Source organism: Oxyura jamaicensis, chromosome 2, assembly GCF_011077185.1.
Source record: "Oxyura jamaicensis isolate SHBP4307 breed ruddy duck chromosome 2, BPBGC_Ojam_1.0, whole genome shotgun sequence".
Classification (NCBI taxonomy): Eukaryota; Metazoa; Chordata; class Aves; order Anseriformes; family Anatidae; genus Oxyura; species Oxyura jamaicensis.
Window position 1 is genome coordinate 14380718 of NC_048894.1, and position 20875 is coordinate 14401592.

General features: G+C 39.6%; 1 protein-coding gene across 29 annotated transcripts in view; it reads left to right on the top strand.

Annotated features, from left to right (window-relative positions):
- The window catches only part of PARD3 (par-3 family cell polarity regulator), a 444355-nt gene that overhangs the window by 159850 nt on the left and 263630 nt on the right, over window positions 1-20875 (top strand). For all 29 annotated transcript variants that reach the window (XM_035319147.1, XM_035319169.1, XM_035319161.1 and 26 more), the window contains exon 4: window positions 15566-15744. In XM_035319147.1, coding sequence (XP_035175038.1) covers window positions 15566-15744 — 179 coding nt within the window. The remainder of the gene's footprint in view (window positions 1-15565; window positions 15745-20875) is intronic.

Consider the following 20875-nt stretch of genomic DNA (forward strand, 5'->3'; position numbering starts at 1 on the left):
TATTTTATTTTTTTTTTTTTTTTTTTTTTTTTTTTTTTTTTTTTTAACTTGGGGGTGGCATATGTTGCATGTAAAGAAAATGTGACATTGGCTTGATCTTACTGTGGAAAAGGTTCTTGATCTTAAAATCACAGCTTTAGAAAGATCCTTTTCACTCATGGATAGATGTGCTTAACTTCCAAGTTTTGCTTCCATCTTGACCAGAAAAATTAAATATATTTGTTTGACTTTAGCTACGATTATTATTTTTACCTGTATTGCAATATAAATTCTGTGTTTCCTTGATTTTTTTTCCACTCTGTCCTTTACTTTAAGACACCTGAAGGATCATTTTTAACAACGAAAAGTAAGGCAATGGCAGTGGTAGGGCTACTTATTAAGGCTTTTTTGTGCTCTGTGCTTTGTCTGTAGTTAGTAAGCTGCAGAACGTGAGCTGCCCAGTGTGTGGGGACCTAGGTGTGAACTCTAAGAAGGTTGGCAGGTGACATGATGCTCCTTCCTCTGCTTCTCACTGCTGACTTCCAGATTCAGAAGCCAGTGAAGCTTGGTTAACTTGATGCTTAATGAAAATTTTAGATTTCTGTACTGAAAATTTACATTCATATCAGCCCATGAACAGAAACAGAGAGAAAGGACAACAGAAGGCATGAAGAATTAAAGAACAAAGGAGCATGAATCAGAAAAGCAGAAAAGAGCTAGTGGCAAGGAATGCTTATCTCCCTGAGGACAAATAAAAATACATAACTGTTACTTTGCCATATAAACAATTACTGTAGGAGCCACGTAAATGATATATGGCTATGAAAGAAAGTGAGTCAGTTTCTTCTGCTCTCCCTCTGCCCCTTTCTTGCTCTTTGCAGAAACCATCTTTAGAATGTGAGACCCGGTCCATGCCAAAAACAGAGAGAAAAAAAAATAAAAGAAACCAAACCCTTAAAAGAAATGAAAAGGAAGGATAATCCCACATGATTACACTTTTGTTATTTCTCAAGTGTTAATCACAATAAGAAAAATGGTATTGTGTGTAATCGTAGATTTGTGTAAGTGCATGATGACATTTTGAATTACCTTTCCTGAAACACAAACTGTGGATGTCTCAGACGCAGCAGACAGTCAGTGAATTGCAAAGCTTTAAAAATGACAGTCCTGGGGTTTTGATGGATTCTCTGTCTCCTGAAGTCTTGAAATTAAAGTCAATATTTTTCTGTATTTCCAACAGAAGTTAAAGACTAAATGCAGACATTATTGCACAGCGTACCTGGGCTTATATAGGTGTTTGACAAGATGATCACAGGGTGTCGTCGGGATTTGAGTTGCGAGGCTTGTTCGGAGACTTGCTGTGGTGCTGCCATGTGTGTGGTGAACCATTCTTTCCATACTTGGCCTTGTGCTTTTCTCATTTAACATTCTTCCTTATTTATTTTCTTACATGTTCTTTTTTGTTGTTGCAGTTTCTCCAGCTGCACTCCCTTCCTGTGATTACTCTGTCTGCTCCAGCCAGCTTTGTGGTCTTCTCATCCCGTTTCCCTTCCCTACCTGTATGCCTTTAATCCCTTTCCTCCTGCAAGACAGCCAGCAACCTTCTTTCACTTCCACCTGTGCCCTGGCTTGTTTGTAGGTGGAGAGTTTGTAGTTTTGTTATTGGTGTTGGCGTTTTACTCCTTTAAGGAGAAAAGGAAGAAAAGTCACTTTATTTTTGCATTTGTGTTTTGGTTCGGTTCCTGCTTCGCGCAGCCCGCGGCTGTGGAGCAGCGCCTGGCTCCTTCACCGTGGCGCGGCCTGGTCCTGGCCTCCTGTCAGACTGACGGGATGGAGCTGCTGCCCCTGACACCAGGCTGCCAAACGTCCTGCATCCGTGTTTTACACGTTCTTGGCCCATCAACAGCGACTGATCTGGCTTGGCTCAGCTAAAAAATGGACATTTCAGCCCTGTCTTCCCAGAGTATTTCTCCTCCTTACAGGACTCGGTGGCCCACTGCTGGCATAGCTGTAGCAGTGACAGTGCCTGGAATGGTGTTTTGCAAGCGTGGCTCGACTGATCTGGTGGAAAACCAGCTTATAAGATCTGTCTGTGCTGAGGGCTTTGTACTCGTATGGCATGACTGCTTATTGTTGAACCATCAATGCATAAGAGCTAGTTTATCTTACAGATAATGTAATTTTTTTCACATAGAAAAATAGGTTAAAAATGTAAAGCAGCACACAAATGCTAAGTATTGTTACAAAAAGCACAAATGATGATGATATAAAATTCTGTGAGAAAAGCCATGCAGGAATGCCTGTAGACCTAGGTTTTTGTTCCTTTGCTTTTACAGAAAAAGACCCAAAATGCTTATGCAATATTAATTCAGGATATACAGCAAATTGGCGTTTGGAAGCATTCAATTTTCTTCATAATTGTTCTCCATTCACTTGGCAGATTATCAGTAATTTCAGGGAATTAGAGATGCTCCTTTCAGAAGTTTCTAGTGAACTCTTTAGAATTGTCAAACAATGACAAACCTGCCACTTAGACAGCAATTTTCCCTCTCACTGTCCTCGCACTAATGTTATATTGCTGTTTGGAAAGGCTAGACAAGCAAACTGCCGTGTAGTAAATCAGGAGACAATTTTTTCAGCCTCATGCTGCTGAGTGAATTTTGATCCAATATTTTTTTTTCATGTGTTTTGTTCATGCAAAGGCTTTTATCCTCCCATGTGGGTTTGGGAAGGTTGTTTTTTCTTGGTAGCAAGATTTGCAAAAGTATATTTTGCTAAAGAACTTAATACTATATTTTTGCAGATTAAGCTTTCATTTCTTTAGTAATCTCCAGATGAGTCCCACAGGCTAGTAATTGAAGTGTATGATGTCCAGGTCTTCTGTTTCCATCTGCTGTAATACGAAAAGGAGATTGCTTGACGTGGTTGCCTGTGGAACCAGGGAGCAGGATTCAGAGACCTGGTGGGGTGGGCTAGGTCCCCAGCTGTGGGATTTGGCAGCACTGAGCAGCAGCTCTCTGCTTCTCCTGGCATTAGTGGAATGAGGAGACCAGTTTCCCAGTTCTGCCCCTGTGCCAACCACGAGTGGCGGCTGAGGACATCTGCGTGTGGGATTAGGTTAGGGTTAGGGTGTTGGCTCCTGTTCCTCTTGCTGCAACTGCTTCCAGCTCTGCTGTGGTGCTGCTGCTGTGGGTTGCAAAGCTCACAGAGGTGTCTAATTGTTTTTCTCTCCACCAGTATGGAAACAACAGAAATGGTGAGCCTTGATCAGTGCATCTAGTCCAGGAATCGTTTTTGAGATTGCCCGAGTGTTTCAGAGGAACGTGTGAGGCAGTTTGCTTTGGACAAAGGGTTTTGTTAATCTCAGAAAAATGCAAATGTACCTGTTTGCTTTGTTTTAGAGTGCCCTTTGTTAGAAGTGCCATAGTAATCACACAAGAAGTACAACGATGCTTAGATTCCAAGAGCTTAGAAATGATAAAAACTGGACCTGTGTCTGAGAGCCCTTCCCCCATGAGCAGCCTTGCCCGCTGTTGGCTTTTTCCTGCTGAGGCAGAGCACCTCTCCTAGAAAAACTGTTGCGGGGAGGCAGGGACAACCCTCCATTACAGATACGATTTCCCGTATGTGCTTAGTCCTGGCTCCCCTTTTTAAATTTTTTGAAAAAGTCTGCATTTTGTACATGTGTTACGTGACCAATGGATTTGTTTTATCTGCTCTTAAATTTGAACTTTGAGTCTAAGACAAAGGGTGTTGGACATACTTTGGAAGTATTTTCAAATGTTTTAAAAATAAACAAATCCAAGTCCATCTGAGACACAAACTTGAACTGTGTTATGAATTAATAACTTTTTAAGTAGCTTTACAAATCCCAGAGAAGAAACACAAGGCAATGAACTTAATTCTCAAAAAGCTATTTAGTTTCAAAAAACCTAAGTGAATATGCTTCATATTCAGTTAAAAATCCCAACTAAATCCCATGGGCATCTGTATGAATGCAGATTTACTTTTATTCTGTAGTGGACTTAAAAAAAACACCTGCATGAGTGGTTGTAGGGTTCTCTGTTTTAAATAGCCTTTTTTATTTGTAGTGATGAGCAAGTATCATGGATACTGTTTTAAATGCGACATTTTTTTGACATCTGATACAGAATATTAAATACACTAGCTCTCATATAGTTGTTAAAATGCCTACCTCTGCCCTCAGAGATTACATAAATATTAGGTAACTAAACAATAATCTATTTCTCTGCTCTCAGATGTTTTACATGAAATTCAATATAGCTACTTTTATTAAACGGTAAAATATCTTTTAGTCAGAAGCACCACGTGTAATGTAAAAATACTGTATTTTGGCAAAATATATGTGAACAGTTTCTTACAGTGACTTTCAGATTTTGATCTGAGTGCTTCAAAAAACTTCCCTGCTGGAAGCACACAGACTTCTTGATGCAGGCTGCAGAGAAGCTGATGATCTGTGAGCCTGTAGATGTTCCACTTGCAGTCATCTGTGCATCGTCCCCTTGTGTATGCTGTGAGAGTCCAGGTGCTGTGTACAAACCTCATAAGGATACATGGACTGAAAAATCAATATGCTAGGGAGGTTGTAGCACCAGAAAGCTTTCAAAATTCTAATGTAAGGGGAAAAAAAAAAAAAGGATACTAAGAATTGTTCTGTAAAATCCATCATTCTCAGGTGGGTTAAAAAAATAACTGCATCAGTACAGGAGATGGCTCTTTTCTCCTGTGGCTTTATTTTTGTGGTTATGCAAGATAACCATCTTTCTTTAAGGAGTGGAAAATAACCGAATTGCATTTCACAGAGCTTTTGTGGAGAAGTTAGAAAAAATAACAGTGATTTTTACTTTTGGTTGTAGCAGCAGCATCCTACAGGTGTGCAGCTACACGCTGGGTAGGGGAGTCCTGCCCGGTCACCATGGTGCTCTTGCAGCTGTCCTTCCCCTACTGACCATGACATCTGTGAGCAGCCCAGTGTGCTCTCCTGCAGAAAGGTAGCTCCTCCCTTGCCAAGGTGGCAGTTGGATGGACAGTAACCCTTCCATGTTCCTGTTTCACTCATGGATATGTTTTCTTGTAGACTGAGGTTGTCTGCTGTGATGCGGCGGGGTGCCTGCCATGCAGGGAGGTGGGTGCCTGGCCACATGCTAACTGCCCTGACCAAACCTTGCAAGCACTAAAGGCCCTGATCAGCCGGGGATCTGTTTCTTCCCTCCTTTCTCTTCTGTCCCTAGAATTGTTGAGCTTTTGTCAGCTTTGTTGCCAGCCCATGGACAGGCATTATGCTGTATTTCTGCAGGGAGGCCTTGGAGAGAGAGGTACATGTAGGAGGAACACAAGGCACTTAACTGGGTGCAGGTGGCAGACCAGTTGTTGCTCTGTGGAAAATGCAATGTGTTGGAGTGGCTTTGCAGAATACTTTTGTTCCAGCAAGCTACTTGCAGTGTGTTTTCTGGGTGTCCTGTCCTGGGCTATTAATTTTCTTTTGAATCTGATGGGATTCTTCTTCTTCAAGCATAGGCCTCCCATTACTCATAGTAGTGGAACAGGACTAAGTCACGTACAGAGACTGTTCCCTCCTTATCTCAATGTATCAGTACATTTTGGGCTGCAGAACAATAAACACACCATTAATCACATTTGAAGAATGAAAAATCCTTAATAGTATAAAATGAGTAATATTTGTAATCATTTCTTAGTAATAATTGTAAAATAAAATACGCCTGCCTTATGTCCCCTTTCTTTGTGGAGATAATCCCAACTTGTAGTAGCACGTTAAAGAATGATACAAGGAGTGAGGCTTGTGGTGTGGAGACAGCTTGGAAAAGTTAGCTGCTGGGAGCCTGACAAATTCTGGCATGATGTACATACCACAGTATTTCAGTAAATATCTTCTGTTAGTTCTGGCTAAAGCTGTATCTCCAGTAAGAAAGCCGATCTTCATCTCTGGGCTAGAACCAATCACAAATGGTGATGAAAATTGGCAACGGTAAGCCTGAAAAGTCATTGATCCAAAAATTCACAAACCGTCTTTCATGCAGCGAGTTTTCTTTTTGAACTTAGCTGAGCTTCCTCTTATTTGCTTATTCTTAGTTTTGAACTTTTAGGAATAATTTTGACTCTCTTCAGCCTTAGCGATGTGACATAAAAAAAGAAGCGAGAGCTGTGTAATTAGGCATGCAGTGTAACCACGTGCTTCCAGGGCTGTAAAAAGGAGGAGGGGTGAACATTTCTGAAGTTTCTCCAAGATGTGGTGGGTTTCTACATTTCCAGGAGAGACCAATTCAGGCTCCCAGTAGTTGTGAGGGGTTTGGTGAAGTACATATAAATACAGGTAGGGAAGTTCAACTTCAAGCAGCAGCTAGGTCTCCTACCACTCATTAGGCTTGGTTTTAAGAAAGAAGGGGATACAGTTTATTAGTGTAATCTGCTTCTAGTAGGGCAGAAGAATTAAAGATGTCTGTTGGTCCGTCACCCCTTGGAGAGCAGCAGATGTTGCGTTTTATTGTCCCATTGTGGGCATTATCTAAACAATTTAACTAACAACTTCCAGTGTAGTCTAAATTGCTTTACTCCCTATTTGGCTACTGGGAACACCAGAGGTTTTTGCAGAAAGTGATCTTTAACCTTGAGAGCTAATGAGAACATTTCAGTGCCTTGTACTGATAGCTGGAGCATCTTATTCCCCACTCAGGTAATTGGAAAGAGCTTGTTCTGACGCCAACAGGTTTGTGGTGTCCCCTGTTGCCTCTCACAGCTTCCCAGCCCATCCTCTGACCTACCCCAGGAGCAGTCACGGACAGCATCGCATCTCTTTGCTGTCTGCCCTCCCGTGCCGTGGCCATGGCAGCCCCACTGCTGCGCATCCCCTGCTGATGAGGAGGGTTGGTGGCATTTCATCTCATTCGTTAAACACGCAAATACTTGATTTGTCTTTGGGGATTCAGCGTGATACTTGTAGATGAATGATGGAAAATAATGCTCTTACCTTGAGATCTTCATGCCCTGTGCTTTGCCTCTGAGCTGTGCAAGTCTCCCTGTGCAGAAGAGCCTTCTGCTAAAAATTATTTGTCTGAGCGTGCGGGGTGACAGGACGTGGTCTTTTCCTAGCTCTTTTGCTCATCTTGGTCACCAGCAGCAGAAACGAGCTCAGTGAAATATTAACTCACAGGGATTTGATAACACTTTAAATGAGAGCGTGTTTCTTGAGTTTCAACATATTTCTAATAATCACGGTAAATATTTCTGTCATGGAAACAAGAACAAGTGCCATTAAAATTACAGAAGCTGTTAGTCATTTTTAATAGTTGTTCAGGACCGTGGACCCTCTATCATGTTATAGAAGTTAGTTGTATTTTTTTTTGGCCATGTGAGAAACTCAGGAGAGTGTGCAGCAGAATATATTCCTTCCCACACCTTCTTTTTTCTTTAGACTCTATGCATACAGATGTGAAAATGTGTGTACAGATCCTTTCTGATGAAAAATCTTTTAAATTATTATAGTAGAGTTTGTTTGTTTGTTTGCCATAGCTATCATGCTTCAATTAGAAATCTGTCTAAATCATATCTGTAATGAAGCTATGTGGATTTTGGGCAACACAGGTTGAGCTCCACCTTCAGGTGTTGATACCTGTTGCCTTCTGCTGCCTCACAGTGGCCTGTGAGCTGGATTAAGTGTTCATCCTCGTATCTTAAATAACCTTAACTGGGTTTTTGACAAATTTTCAACTTCTCTGCAGTGGAGCAAGGCCAGAGCTGGCTGTGCTCACCCTGGGCTATATTTATATTATATTATATTATATTATATCATATTATATTATATTATTAATTTTTATTTTTATTTTATTTTTATTTTAATTAATTAATTAATTAATTTATTTTTACCAATCCAGAAGGTTTTTTGTTTACTTTTTACCTAAACCCCAGCAGAAATGCCGTAGGTTTTCACTCCTTGCTGTGTGCAGTGCTGTTTGCCCGGGCCAGCGTTGGTGGGTAGGGTTTCCTTTGCCAGCTGTGAGGGTCAGGGCAGGAGCCTCAGCAGGGCTGCTGACGGGCAGCGGTGATGCTCCTCAGCCCTCGGGGCCGTGCAGACCTTTATGGTTTTACAGCTGACTTTACAGAAAAGTCAGCTAGCTCCATAAATCAGGAGCCAGGGTGCTGCAGGAGGTTCTGATGGAGAGTAAGGTGGGGCAGAGATTCCTGTTCCAGCTTTGTACGGATTTGTGTAACAAGAAGTCCCCTGCTAATTACACACACACACGCTGAATTGCAATTAAGCATATCTAACTCTGGTACCTGGACACGATCCACATATGAATTTCCACCTCACACGGGAGGTGATGTATGAGGCTGTGTCAGCAACAGATGTTGAAAGTTTGATTCAAGAGAAAGTCAGAAATGGATACAGACTAAAGAAGCCGAGAGGTAGTTTTGAACCCCTAATATCTTGCTCTGCAGAGCAGCGGCACTTTGTGTCCACCCCTTTCACTCCTCACGTAAAAGCACAGTGGTGACCTGGGGACCAGATGGAGGAGGCGATGGCACAGGGGCAACCACAGCAGCTTTTCTCTGGTTGAAACTCACTAATGAAAGAACCATAACGTGTATTATACACATTATTATTATTCTTGGTTCTTCCTGATTAATTTCTTCAAGTTACAATCTAAATCCTGTTGTTGCATCTCTATTTTTTCCTTCTGTCCAGGAAAAATTTGCAAACTTCCTCCTCTAAGTGAGCCTTTCCAAGCCTACCACAAGCATTTATACCATGAACAATACAGTTTTCCCATCACTGTATTATGCCAACAGCAGCAATTTTATCACTCAGTTTTCGGGGATTTTTCAAAGTTGTGGCAAGAATACTATCTGCCAACTTTCTCAGTGTTATCAACTCAAACTGGCTAGGAATTTGCTCCTGTCACTGCACACCCGTGTCTGCACCACAAAATGAGTTTTGAATGAAGATGCAAAACCGCAGTATCTCCAATACAAAATAACTGAAACTACAAATCAGTCAGGATCTTCCTGTGTAGGTTGTTCATTGATGTAAGCAGAAATGCTTCAGCAGTAGTAAAGTTGACTACAATACTACTCTCACACAAGTGCTTGAAGAAGTAACGAACAGAATGCTATTTGGCAATAATCTGTAACATCTTGGGGGCTGTAAATGCATTTTTCCTAGACCTGCAGCAATAGTGTGAAAATAGCTGAAAAGGTAATCCAGAACGATTTAAAGAAATCCACTATGAATGTACCCCCAAAAATGAGACTGCAGCTCATTAAAACACACTAAAACGTAATTTTTGACAGAGATGAGTAGAACATTTGTAAGATCTGACATTTTTGTCTTTTCTTTTGGCATGCAAAGACATTTGCATTTTAGAAAAAAAGCCCAGAGAAAGGAGATGGAAAGAGTGTACATAATTAAATTTTAATTTCAGTTTTAAAGATCTTTCCCTAATTAGCTTTAAAAGTCAGTGTCTAAGTAAATTGAGTTTCAAGGTGCAATCATCTTTTTCCTCCCTGGATCTTAGTATTCAAAAGTAAGAAGAAAGAATACCAGAGAAAGCAAGAAGACTGTTATTTTACAGGCCTTTCAAGATAAGGATTTAACATTACCTCATTATTAAAATATCTGTGGCAGGTTGATGTTTTCTTGTTTTCAAATTTTATAGTCATTGAGCAGGCATGGTAGGGAAAACTGAAAATGAGGTTCTACTAGAAAAAATGAAAATGATATTAAGTAGGTAAGGATTTTTCTCTCTTCTGCTGTATGATAAGGCGTTTTTGATGGATTGGTAGCTTTCTTTTTAATGTCATCCATTCTTCCAGAGATGATGACATTTTTACATTAGTATGGGTGTTTTCTGAACAGGTTAAGACCAGAATAATATTTACAAAAATCAATGCCAACAGAGAGTTAAGAGAAGGCAGAGGTGAAGTTATGTATTCCTTAGCAGCGTGCAATGGTTATGTCCATGGGAAATGCTACAATTGTACGTGACACATGAAAGGAAGGATAGGTTTTTAAGTGAAGGGGAGATAACTCATAACAGAAGGATCAGCTTGGGGAAATACTAATAATACAAATTGAGAAGAAAATGTATATTTTTTAAAGATTTTGACCAAATAGTATTCTCTTTAGGAAATGCTGTAGATTCTTTTACAGAATCATATCGTAGTTATGTAAAAGTGGACTGGATTATGTAGGAGAGAAAAACATTGCTCTGTGCCATGAAGAGAGAGTTAGGGGTTTGTATATGCTTGTCCTTTGCTGTCATGTCTGAAAATACGTTTCTGTAAAGGTCTGTATCTGGTAACATGTGGCCACGTAGTGCTACCATTTTGCATCCCTCCCAGCAGTCCCCTCTGTATTGTGTGTCTGAATTTACTCTTTGAGGAAGGATGGCACAGTTGTACAGGGTGCAGATCTTTACCTCCTGGAATTGCTTATATTTTTATTATTTTTTTTTAAATTCAAGATGCCTACATTTGATTTGCACTATATTGTTAGTCTTGAAGAGCAGTGCTGATTTATATTCATTGCTGTGAGGGTTTAATGCAGTTTGTAGTTCACAATCAGTTATTTTTTTTGCCTCTAACTCATTTTCTTCTATGTGAAGAGAAAAAGCATTGAAAACCTTTGTTGCGGTCCAGTTTGCAACAGCCTCAACACTGTGGATGTTATCATCGTCTTGTCTCTAGAGGCTTGCAGGAATTAAAGTTGATCAGATCTGGGGGATCTGAGATTTCGAGGGTCATAAGAGATGTTTGGCTCTCCCTGTGTCCAGCTGAGTGGAACAAGGAGCTGGACTGGACCTACTGAAATTTGAACCATCGCTGTAGGAACTGTGCTGGTGTGTGAAACTCAAGGCTAATCTAAATATTTTTATCAGGTATTTCAGTTAAATGTTGATGAAGTCTTAGCGTGTAGTTTTAAATATTTATGGCTGAAAGAAGCAGTCCTGCTGTCCTCAGCCCCAGGATGGACCCTACCTTATCCTTCTTCTTGAAGGCCAATGAGCATTTGGGTGGTAGGACGAACCAGATGGGTGACACAAGCAGTAAAACTGTTGAATCTCTTTCTCTCGTTCCCTAACCAGTTTTTTGATGCTGAGGTAGGATCTCTGCGTCTCTCCACATCTGAGGTAGGATCTCTCTTATGTGTACGATGCAACTCAATGTACGTACAATGTGCATACAGACTCACTTACAGAAACTCTGTCTAACCTAACAAACTTCCTTGTTGAAACCCACTCTTTCCCACAGAGGCTTTTTGGTTTTACTGAATCATCATTTTCCTAGAGAAAACTCGAGTGTGTGTGTGTGGAAGAAAGAAAAACAGTCCCATTTGGATCTACACCTCAGTCTTGGGTCTGATATTCTGTTTGAGGTGGCCAAAAAGGACCTTAAGCCCATTTTTCATGTCTTAAAATTCACTGCATGCCAAACTGCAAGCTGTCAGTGATACGTAAGAGCTGAAACATCAGCTGAAATCTTCACAGTGAAAAACTGTCTGTGCTATGTATCTTTTTCTAGTCATACCCTCTAAGCTGCTGTCTGAGAGGAAATTGATATGGGAACATATATACATGCTCCACTCTGAAAGACCAGCAGCCTTTACGTGGCATGGTTGCAGGCGGGACGAGGCAGTCAGCTTTATGGATGAAATTTGCCAGATCCTCTCACGCTTTTGCTCGTGAGCACGTTTGAAAATCAGAAAAGGTGATGACCCTTTTAAAATAAAAATGGAATTGCTGGCAGGAAGGAAAAGTACAACTCTGTGTTCTTAGCATTTAAAGATGGTTATAAAATGTATATTGGCTGTTTTTATAATTTATAGTGAAACTGCTGTTGCTTTTAATAAAATGAGACTTCCAGTCAGAGTTTCATGGTTATGAATGTGGGCATTTTGTTACCCAGCTTGGATTTATCCTACAAATAACCATTTTCTAACATAACTGTGGCCATATACATAACTTAATGGGATTCTCTGTCACACATAATTCTTTCTCAACTTCTAGGGGTTGGACTTGTTGCTGAATACTTAAAGTCCTTGAATATGGCTCAAGAACTGAGTTAGTGATGACTTTCATGATTTTTAATTTAATTTTTCCTTAATTCTTAGACTTTTAAAACTTCCTGTAATTCATTATTAGATTTACCATTTCAAGTGCTTATTTAAAAGGCACCTTAGCTGCTGAAGCAAATCAATATTTACAGTGCATTAGTGCCACAGAGAATTTGAAGCCTTGTGATTAGAGTTCATTGCTGTTTTATCCAGTCTTCAAAGAAACCCCCGACTTCAAAAGCTATCAGCCATCATCCTGAAATCAGTGACATTGCATTGGTCCCATGCGTACTTCATCTTGTGGTTTAATTATTAAGTTTCTTTCCTTTGATTTTCCTTTTAATATTTCAAAGTATATCGTCTTCAAATCTGTAAATTTAAGGAAACCTGAAGATTGTAACCACCAATATATTGGTAGTAAAATCTGTTCCATGTATTCTTTTCTGTTGTTGTTCTAATGGGCAGTATGGAAACTGAGCTAGAGCAGTCTCTCAGAATAGAATTGAAGAGAGGAGTACAGGAGATGGTATTTATAAATTGTGGTTAACACAGCATGAGTAAGATTTAATTCTTAGATCAATACCTGGTGAAGTATTGTCCGTTGCCAAAGAGCATGCCCTAGAGCTCCACATACTTGTCCCACTCCAGTGATAAAAAATAAAAATAAAAGTTACCAAGTCTAAATTTCTAGTTTAACTTGGAAATGCATAGATCCGGCACACCCAAACGATTATTTTTTATAATTCACTTTCTTGTGAAGTTTGTTCAGTAATGCAAGTCACATTTCCTTCTATATGGAGCTGTTTTCATAAGGACTGATTAGAGCTGATCCAGTTGTATCTCTGAATTGACAGAACACCATTTTTTCGGAGGTTTGGAGAAATGTTCAATAAATGTCTGAAAGTACCTCAATAGCTAACCTTAATAAAATGAGATGGGTCATATTAAAGGTGGCTCAGCAGCAAATACATTTTTAGAGAAACTTCTCACATTGATGTTTTCTCTGGGAAATTAATATTTGGAAATTCTGTTGCATAATTAACTTTCTGCGTTGTGAAAAGTCTCTGACACTTAGCATGGTTCAAACTGTGATGTTTTAGCTACAAAGAAAAAGGCAATGCAGCGATAATTGCTCTCTCCTCTCCAGAAGTGCTGACTTGAGTTCCATTTTCTTCCCTTTATTTCTTTGTTAGCAATTCAGCTTCTCCTCTTACAGAAGTTCACTGAACTGAACTTTTGTTTTGTCAAGTAATTTGAAGAAAGAGTGTAAAAATACAAGAACATTTTGCTATCGCCATGCTTATATATAGCTATATGAGCATAAGGAGCAAGTGAACTCATGTTTGAAAATGATAATTCCCTGTTGTATGTAGGGTGGGTAGCGAAGGCAGACAGGATAATATGCATGCGCTGCTGCTTGGAACAAATATAGATCGGTGTTTTTCGTAAGTGGCACCACTCATGCTACAGACCCACTGTCTTGACCGGGCTAATCCAATAAATGAGAGTGTCCGTTCAGAGCGAAGGCAGCAGCACAGACACTGCTGTTAATGGGTCACTTCATTATGCTTTGTGGTGCTGTTGCCTGTGACCACAGCTGTGGCACCTTTGTTATATAGATCTCTGGTGATTTGCTAGTGTACTTTTACTATGTTTACCATCTAGCGGGAAATGAGGGGCTTTGCTTTCAGCTGCTTCATGAAACTTGAAGTAGTTGAAGACAAGGCAATCAAAGAAAAACCCTCTGTTATGCGTTTTGTGAGTATATACTGAGTAATCACATTCTAAGTAGAGTTGACTCAGACCATAAATACTTTTCTGCATAATTAACGTGATCTTTCCTGAAATATTCTTTTAATTACTTCTTGTTCCATTATACTCTTGTATATACATATTTATAAAAGAAAAAAAATCTTTGCTGGAAATTAACTCATGTGAATGTCTTTGTTATGAAAATGAAAAAAAAAAAAAAAGAATTTTCAAAGGGAAGAGAAATAGTACAGTGTTAGTGGGAAAAACATTAATTAATTCTCTGTTATTCTCATTTACCAGATTGGACATGAAATAGAATGACTGTTTTGGTGTTTTGCCGTGTACCACTTGTGCATATCTCAGCAGCATGAGTCCTGGTTGTTCCAAAAAGCTCCTTGCACATTTACTTTCTCTGTGTGGCATGACCTGCTATATTTGTCTGTGTCTTTATAATGCCATACAAAATAAGATTTTGTATTTCAATGTTGTTCTGTGTAGCTTTAACATAATGATATTGTAAAGCTTAAGAGTAGTCAGTTATCCAACTGCTGTCATTGTGTTTTCTGGCTGGTATTGTGACACGTGAACCTTCAGCTTCTTCAGGAACTGCTTGATCATGGCATTAAAAAATAGTCCTGGTATCATTCTCAGATGTTGGCCAGTGCACCTTTCCCAGTGACTCTGCTTGCTTACGTGCCATAGTTTTCACCTCTTCCTTTTTCACTTTGCATTCAAGGTTCTCAGTGCAGCAGTAAAGAGAAATAAGACTGATAAATCACATCACCTCCATTCTGGTGTTGAGTGGGAGAGTGCTAAGAGGTCGCAAATGCAGGCGATGAAACTTCTGTTTGGGCACGAAGACTGTAGATGTGTGGATATTTGCTGCAGGATAATAAATGAAATTGGAAAAATTAAGTTGTATTTCAAGAGAAACTAACTTTAATGTGCCATCAAAGTTTCCAGACCTGATTTGACCCCCACATATATTAAAAAACCCTATCTCTTTCCCATCAGTCTACCTGCCTGATGCACCATTTATTACTAATGAAATATTTTTCTCCTGTCACTCATGCCAGCTGAAAAGCAAAGGGATTCAAGGTAAATCAACACAAACCTTCCAGACACAGTCAGGAAAAGGAGTAATGCAGAACAGAAACCAGTCACTTCCATAAGTTCTAAGAAAGGCATGGAGAGAGTATTTTCCAAGGAGGGGAGCTGCGTTTCCTTGCAGAGGCTGCTGTGCCACTCCTTGCAAGCATGCTCTGGCTGGCAGTGCCCACACTGCAAGGATGGCACTGCAGTGGGGGAAACGTGGTCCTAGTCCTCTCCTTATTTTGGCATCGGGCTCTTGAGGCCTTTGGCTACTTGCTTTTTAAAATACCTACAAGTTGCCTTAGTTAGTTGCTCAAGCTTATGCTATATATTTTTTTTTTTTTTTAATTTTACACAACAACCAACAGATGGTAGCGATACCATGTTTGTACTTAGAAAGCCAAAGAGCTGTACAAGGTTAAAAGAATTATGTTTGGCCCTTGTTTTCTTCTCATGTGGTCAAGCAGCAAGGCTGTGGTTTTAAAGGAAACAGACCTTGTCCTTGAGGAACTATGCTGAGGTCAATAACTGGTTACCCTGCAAAACCACATTTGGTCAAAACCACCCATCCAGAACTTGAAAAAATATTTTTTCCTATGTGAAAAACATTTTAAATCTAGTCAGAGTTTATTTACTGTCTCTTTTGCTTTTCAGATATGCCTCTTCATGTACGGCGGAGTAGTGACCCTGCACTGATTGGCCTCTCAACATCTGTAAGTGATACAAATTTTTCTTCAGAAGAACCTTCACGGAAAAACCCTACAAGGTGGTCCACAACAGCAGGCTTCCTCAAGCAGAACACCCCTGGCGTACCCACTACTCATGAAAGAAAGGTATATTTCTTTTCACCTCTTCATTCAATAAACAAGAAATGTGCATGCATCTTCACTTGTTTTGTCTTCTCTCGTCTACTCCAGGTTTAAACCTTTGTTTTCAGACCTTGTCCAACAAACCACATTATCAGCAGAACACTGTGCCAGTCACATGTGTACCTTCTTCTTAGCAAGTCCTCAGTGGCACCCACAGCAGGTGTTGCAAATGTTTGATTCTGCCATTAAGTGCCATTGAAGCTCTGATTACTCATTACTCTGTTAAGTAGGGCCTAAATACTGTCACACATTTTCTTTGAATGCAAATAGGCAGTTTCTATAATGACTTCTTCTATCTCCGCAGAAGTCCTAATGTCAGTGAATAATCTGCATGCCTACAGCCGTTCTGGCTCTGTCTTTCTGACATAGCAATGCTAGTTTTCATTTTCTGAGGCACTAGTCAAGTAATACAAAACAAAAATTGCAAATGCTGTATTATTTGCTTTCCTTTTTTTTTTTTTTTTTCATTTTTTTCCATATGATTTCAGTATCTCTACCTGAATTGCTTTACTAGCCGGAGAAGTCAGTAGGAAGCACTCCCCTCAGGGAAAAAAAAAAAAAAAAAAAAAAAAAGCTGTAAGAAAGATTCCCTTTTGTGCAGCTCCCTACATTGCCCAACATTGATTGTGATGGTTACATAAAAACAAACTGAGAAGGATTTTTTTCCAACAGAAAGTTACCCTATAGAAAGTTGCACTTTCAGTTGCCATTCTGACTGCACAGCATAAGATCCTGTCAGAAAACAGGCAGCTTATTACAGGTTTCTTTTTTTTTTCCTTTATTGTTATTAATTCTGTGTAGTATAAACACAAGCTAAAAAGATGCAGCTAGAACTCCCAAACCCCAAATAAAGAAATCTTTACATGCTGCTAATGAAGTCACCTATCTCCCATGGGATTTTGGTTACTTCAGAAATATCAATAAAGACACCGTGCTCATAGGCATTAAGGTCTGCATTCTTACAGAGTTTTCAGTTTAACGTGGTACCTTTTGGTCTCTGCTTGATCAGGATTTCAGGTAGGTGAAATATATTCTGTCACTTGTGTTGGTGCAGTATAGAACTGTGTGTTGTTTTGAAAAGTATTTTACAGTATCCTGATTTGGAGAAGAAAAGTGATAATCTAATCCCTCTGAAGTGTTAACATTTTCATTGAATTTTTCTGAATTCATAATGAGGCTGTACTTCATTACTCCACAAGCATGAATGTAGAGGGCCATACGTAAACAGCACAGTCAGATTTCTTTTGAGTGTGTGAAGTTAGCAGAAATTGGAGAGAATTGAACAGCAGCTGATCTTTCACACTAGTCTTCTTGCATCATTAGTTGTTCATCATGTATTTGCTCTTGATTTTCATAAAAATATTTGCTGTCTACTGGAGCACAGTGACTGAAATGGAAAGGAATTAATATGATCTCATGTAGTGATGGGAAGGTAGGCACAAGAGAACATTAAATCAAGAAGATGGTATAGAACTAATGTAGGTTACCTAGTGCTACAGATAGTGTTAATTTCCTTTACTTTTTTTTTTTTTAAACACTGTATGCTTTAATCCTTCAAGCAGAGCAGATCTATTTTTAATAGATAAGATGCAGTAAACAACTGCAATTGAATAATAATTGCTTGTGCAACATATGTTGTGAATTAATACTGAGTTAATTTGTGCTAGATTGTTTATTTCTGTTGTCAGCATCTTGACTCTCTCATGTGAGTCAAGATTTCATAGTGAATCCTATTGCTCATTGGAATTGATATTAATAATTCTCCTTTCTTCTTCCAATATGAGCAACAATTTAATTTGTGTTATCATTCTAAAAGGTGCATTTTTGAAGTTCTCTACCACTTACCAAAGTAACAACACTGAATTTTTGTGAATGTGTTCAGGTTATTTGAACTATTGCAACTCCTCACTGTTATTGTTTTCTTCAGCTACTCAGATAACAAGAAGAGATGGCTGCGCTTTGTTCCAGACTATTTCACTGATTATAGATGACACAGACATTTCAAGCAAAGCAATGAGAACAATCTTAATTTTCTGCTCTGTGCATTGGGCTTGAGCACCCATATATCTTTTGTGGGCGGTTGGCACTACGTAATGTTTTCACTGCAGTTCCCTCTCTTGACAGCACAAGAACATATGTTCTTGGGCTGAAATTTGCAGCACAGTTGTAGATTAGCAACTTTACCCCAGCAATATCTGTATGTCTCTTGCAGAAACAAGAAAAGGGTTTCTGGGAGAGTTGCCAAAAGCTTCATCCACCTACTGACTCTAAGAAGTGACATTACTTTCAGCCCGTCACCTCCAAAGAGAAATAATTGACAGGTAGAAACCCTGTCCAATTTTTAGAGGAATTAGCAAAGGGAGGCTGCATGTATCTGGCAGAAGGGATTTATTTCTCAGGGGCAAGTGAGAGAAGGCTCCTTATTGGTGTTTATTTCATTTTGGGTAAGAACAATTTGGAATGGCAGGAAAATGGGCAGATGCTCAAGATTAGATGAAATGAAGGGGGTGGGAGTGCTGCCATGCACTGAAGGCTGTGAAGAGCCAGGACATATGCCAGTAGATCTGGGCAAATAAAAAGGGAAAAGGGCACCTGGAAAGAGAAAAAATGTGGGAGGTTTAAAGGATCCCATTGAAAAAAAATGTAGTACCTTTAGGTATTAGGGTGGAACTGAGCTCTCATTTGTTTTTCATATCACTTCATTGTAAAGAAACGTTTATCGTCGTGATGCCCCAGTACACTGTGTTTTCTTAGAACTGGAATCTCGACCTTTTCTGTTTTCTGTCGCTCGCCTGTACTTAGGTCTTGTAAGAGCAACTTGAAACCAGATGTTGATGTTCTCTGTCCCAAAGTACTTATGTATTTGAAGAATTGTCATTATTATTGATTATTTAAAAGTTACCATACTGTTGGTGACTGTACTCAGCCAGGTCGTTCCTGACCTCTTCCTTTTGGCTGAGGGAGCTGGGACTGTTTAGCCTGGAGAAGAGGAGGCTCAGGGGAGACCTTATTGCACTCTACAGGTACCTGAAAGGAGGCTGTAGCGAGGTGGGGGTTGGTCTATTCTCCCACGTGCCTGGTGACAGGATGAGGGGGAATGGGCTAAAGTTGTGCCAGAGGAGGTTTAGGTTGGATATTAGGAAGAACTTTTTTCCTGAACAGGTTGTTAGTCACTGGAATAGGCTGCCCAGGGAAGTGGTTGAGTCACCATCCCTGGAGGTCTTTAAAAGACGTTTAGATGTAGAGCTTAGGGATATGGTTTAGTGGAAGATTTGTTAGCGTTAGGTCAGAGGTTGGACTTGGTGATCTTGGAAGTCTCTTCCAACCTAGACTATTCTGTGATTTTGTGTGATTGTCCTAAGTGGTCTCAACCGAATGATTAGGGCTCCTCATCTGTGCAGACATTCGCAAAGTTGGCTCATGATTATCAACCACTTTCTTAAGTAAATTCACTTCTCAAGATTCTTTTAAAACTAAATATTAAAATCACTCTCAAATACGTTTTTGTCTGTGAGACATATCCATATTACATAATGATTCAAGGCTTGGCTTAATCACGTCTCTTGCTTCCTTGAGCCATTCTAATGAAACAAGAAATCTTTTAGTAAAAATATCTTCTCAGAGGCCTGTAGTAATACCTGATTTGCAAGCTGTAATTTTGTTTGAATTGTATTGAACTGTACAGTTGAACAGATTGTATGCAGCTGAAGTCTACCACGTGTGGTTCCTACCATCACAATGTTTTTTGATATTGCTGTTTTCTGAATAACCATTAATTTGGATCACAGTCTTAATAATGCAGTACCAAAGACTATTGGCTTAACGAGCTGCACTTAAAATGTGTGAACTGCAGGAACAAAAATCGAGTTTTCTTTCCCTTAGATATTTGTGTTAGTGTACAAGAAGGGCATACAAATGCAGCAGCCAGATAAATTGCATATAAATACAAATCAGTTATCTGCTTGGATCCTGCTTCTCTGAAATAGGCAGGGCTTATCTAGTTAACCAGCCTTGCTTAGTACAGGGGTATATCACAGCTACCTGGCTTATGAAAAATTTCACTCTGTGACTTTTCTGAGTTTGATTCATATATTGTTGCATCAGACATAACAGCACTGGTATAGCATAAAGAGGTGAAAATGTGAACTATGAAAGAGAACTCAAGAGCGAGCAATGAGAGAGAAAAATTACCGTGCCTGGGGTTCTGTGCCTCTCACTCCTGGATTCACCCACCTGGAGCAAAGCAAATGGCACACAACATGCTCTGCAGGGTGTATCATCAGCAGCAAACACATATCTGAATATACTCGGCACATCATTTTTTTCCCTTTTTGCCTTTGTCATTTAGTCAGCAGCCTTGCAGCCTTTTTCTTTTTTGTTTGTTTGAATAGGCTTCCCATGTATGTATGTATGAGTTTGAGAACAGCCATGCCTTGTAGGAATAACTGTTTTAGGATGTGCTTTCTTCCTGCTTATCTTTTGGGGCTCTGTAAACTGCAGAGGAAGAATCTGTTGTCATATGAGAATGATCCAAGTCTCATACAGTGTCAAATCCCTTACCTGTAAAACATTGTGTCTCCCACCGTCTCCTCTTGTAGGTATTTTTAGTGTTCCTATTGGGTTGAGACGGATAATACATTGTTGGGTTGCATTTTTCATTTATGTGAAAGATGCAATGCTTTCTAGTTCTCTTGGTAAACAGGGTATAAACATTTCTGTAATAAAGTATGTCTAGATAGGAGAAAAGCATGCATGGGTTATAGGGATGGTATATACCATACAAAAACGGTATGTCCAATGGTGTGCCATCAGATTCAAAATGAAATCTAGTTTCACTTAGCTTTGAGCCTTTTTAAAGCTGTCTTAGTGCAGTTTGCTCTATCACTGTCACCGAAGACATGGTATTTCAATAGATCTGAACTGTAAGTCAGAGGATTGAACTGTGACTCAGAGCTCCATATTAAAAGAGCGTGCATGAGTTTCATTTTATAGCCAGGGAATCTGAATGGCAGAGTAGAAATACATTAGACTGACTAGTGAAAACTGGATTAAAAGACTGGGCATCATTCTGGGAACAAGTTCATTGCTTTTTGGT